Genomic DNA, 2,046 nt, shown 5'->3' on the forward strand with positions numbered 1-2,046 from the left:
AACAAAAAAAAGCATAGAGCGCAGAAATTGTGACGTACTTCTGTGTGTTTTGTGTGAAGGTGGAAAAAGCCAGCTCTCGTATGAAGCAGCTGAAGCGTCAGCTGGAGGAGGCCGAGGAGGAGGCCACCCGGGCCAACGCCTCGCGCAGGAAACTGCAGAGAGAGCTGGACGACGCCACCGAGGCCAGCGAGGGTCTGAGCCGCGAGGTTCACACACTCAAGAACCGCCTCAGGTACGCCGGACGGACGCTTCCACTGCCTGACTCACAATTCATCGTTTTACGGATGTTATTTCTGTGTTATAACAACCTGCTTCTCCGACCTTCCCGTTTTTTCGGGAGGATGAAGCTGCATCTTTACCACTCTTACTGTGTAGTTTGGTGACCTCGTGTAACTCACGCAGAGCTCCGAGTTTCCTTCAGCCAGAACAGGTGGAAACTAGAGTTGGGTCAGTTTCCAGTTTTGCAGATCCAGATCAACCCGGTTTGTTTTTATGCAAACCGGCTGAGCCGGCAGTCAAAATAAAAAGTCTACATCGGCAACCTGAGCCGACGGCCTCACGGCGCTGAATCCAACTTGTGTTAGTAATAAGCGATGTGACAATGTGATTATCAGATGTTTGTTTACAAACTGAATTTGAAGGAGATCAAATTTCAGTGTTGGCTGCTGGTGCAGAGCCGCGCCACAGTCTGTGAGATTCTTACACTCTGCGACGTGGATCTTTATGAACTTGGGTAAGACGTTAAGTTTGATGTTTGCAGACCGCGATCGCAGGCTCTGATGTTCGTCCATCGACGTCAGTACGCAGGAACAAGCCCGAGCTGTAGCGGCATTTGTGTGTGTCGGAAAAGGTCAAAAGAAATCAATGCAGCCCAATAAACGTGATGTCGATCCAGGTTTCAAAAGGTTAAATGAGCATTTTCTGAGCAGATACAGTTTTTATAAGTTCGGTAGAGAAAGTAGCAACTTTTTTTACATGTGTTGGCTTCATAAATGAACGACATTTTCCCTCTCGTATTTTGGCTTTTTTATTTTAATATTTTTATCTCCCTCTACCTCCACCCCTCCTCCTGCAGGCGCGGCGGCCCCATCAGCTTCTCCTCCAGCCGCTCGGGCAGACGCCCCCTTCAGGTGGAGGGAACCTCCTTGGACCTCCTGTCCGACGACGAGCTGGAAAACAAGATCACCGACAACAATGCCAACGAGACGCCGGCGCCCCAGCCGGAGTAGACGAGGGAAGGCGTTAACTTTTCCCCTCCCATCCACGAATCATCTCTCAGCCCTAAAAATACTCCTCCCAGCTTGAATAGGGACCCTCCGCTCCACGTCTGTATAGATCTAAACTCTCCAAACACACGCAGCATGAAAACATCGTGTCCCTGAACCTTAGCAGACACCAGCAGTTGGACCGCCAACGCTCTCGTAACCCCCCCACCCAAGTAAGAAGCACTACTTTGCCTTACCCCCCCCCCCCCGAGCTGCAGGGCTGCATAACACAATAGCAACTCCCATCACGAGTCACAACTTCAGCAACCTGAAAGAGACACGAGCTGCGTCGCAGTTAGAAGTGCTTTACCTCAAAAAGCACAAAAACACAAACGAGAAAATGTGGTCAACTAAAAAAAAATACCCGCACACACGTTAGATGAACGTTCTGATTGAGCTCGTGCTTCGGTGAGTGTGTTTGGATGATAATTAGCCTGTGAAATAAAGATGGACGATGTGACGGCTCCCCAAAAATGAAGCCAAAGTATCTTGATCGCCCCCTGGTGGCCCCCTGCAGTGTCGGCTGAACTGCCTGTGTGAGCGCTGCGTGACGGTTGCCTGGCTGCACCGCTGCGGCTCGTTCACGTAGACAACGTTGCTGCTGCAGAGCTGCGAGAACTATTTTTTTCCACAATTAAAAGCCAATAATCAATTATTTATGGAGCCGTGCAGCCGCTGTATCCTCAACGACTCAGTCATACAAATATTTTCAAACGAAAGCTGCACGTTAACACCTGAAGGGATTCGGTTGACAATAACATTGCCAGAGTGCTTTGTATGT

The 2,046-nt window shown here is 49.7% G+C and overlaps 1 protein-coding gene across 1 annotated transcript; it reads left to right on the plus strand.

The window, feature by feature from the left end:
• Nucleotides 1-59: 59 nt before the first annotated feature.
• Nucleotides 60-1,733, plus strand: LOC121964365 (myosin heavy chain, embryonic smooth muscle isoform-like; the record flags this gene model as incomplete). The annotated part of the gene is made up of 2 exons (XM_042514574.1): nucleotides 60-232; nucleotides 1,076-1,733. Coding segments are annotated over 2 exons (327 nt in total), but the record flags the coding sequence as incomplete, so codon positions are not given.
• Between the last annotated feature and the right edge of the window lie 313 nt (nucleotides 1,734-2,046).

Source organism: Plectropomus leopardus, unplaced genomic scaffold (assembly GCF_008729295.1).
Source record: "Plectropomus leopardus isolate mb unplaced genomic scaffold, YSFRI_Pleo_2.0 unplaced_scaffold15375, whole genome shotgun sequence".
Lineage (NCBI taxonomy): Eukaryota > Metazoa > Chordata > Actinopteri > Perciformes > Serranidae > Plectropomus > Plectropomus leopardus.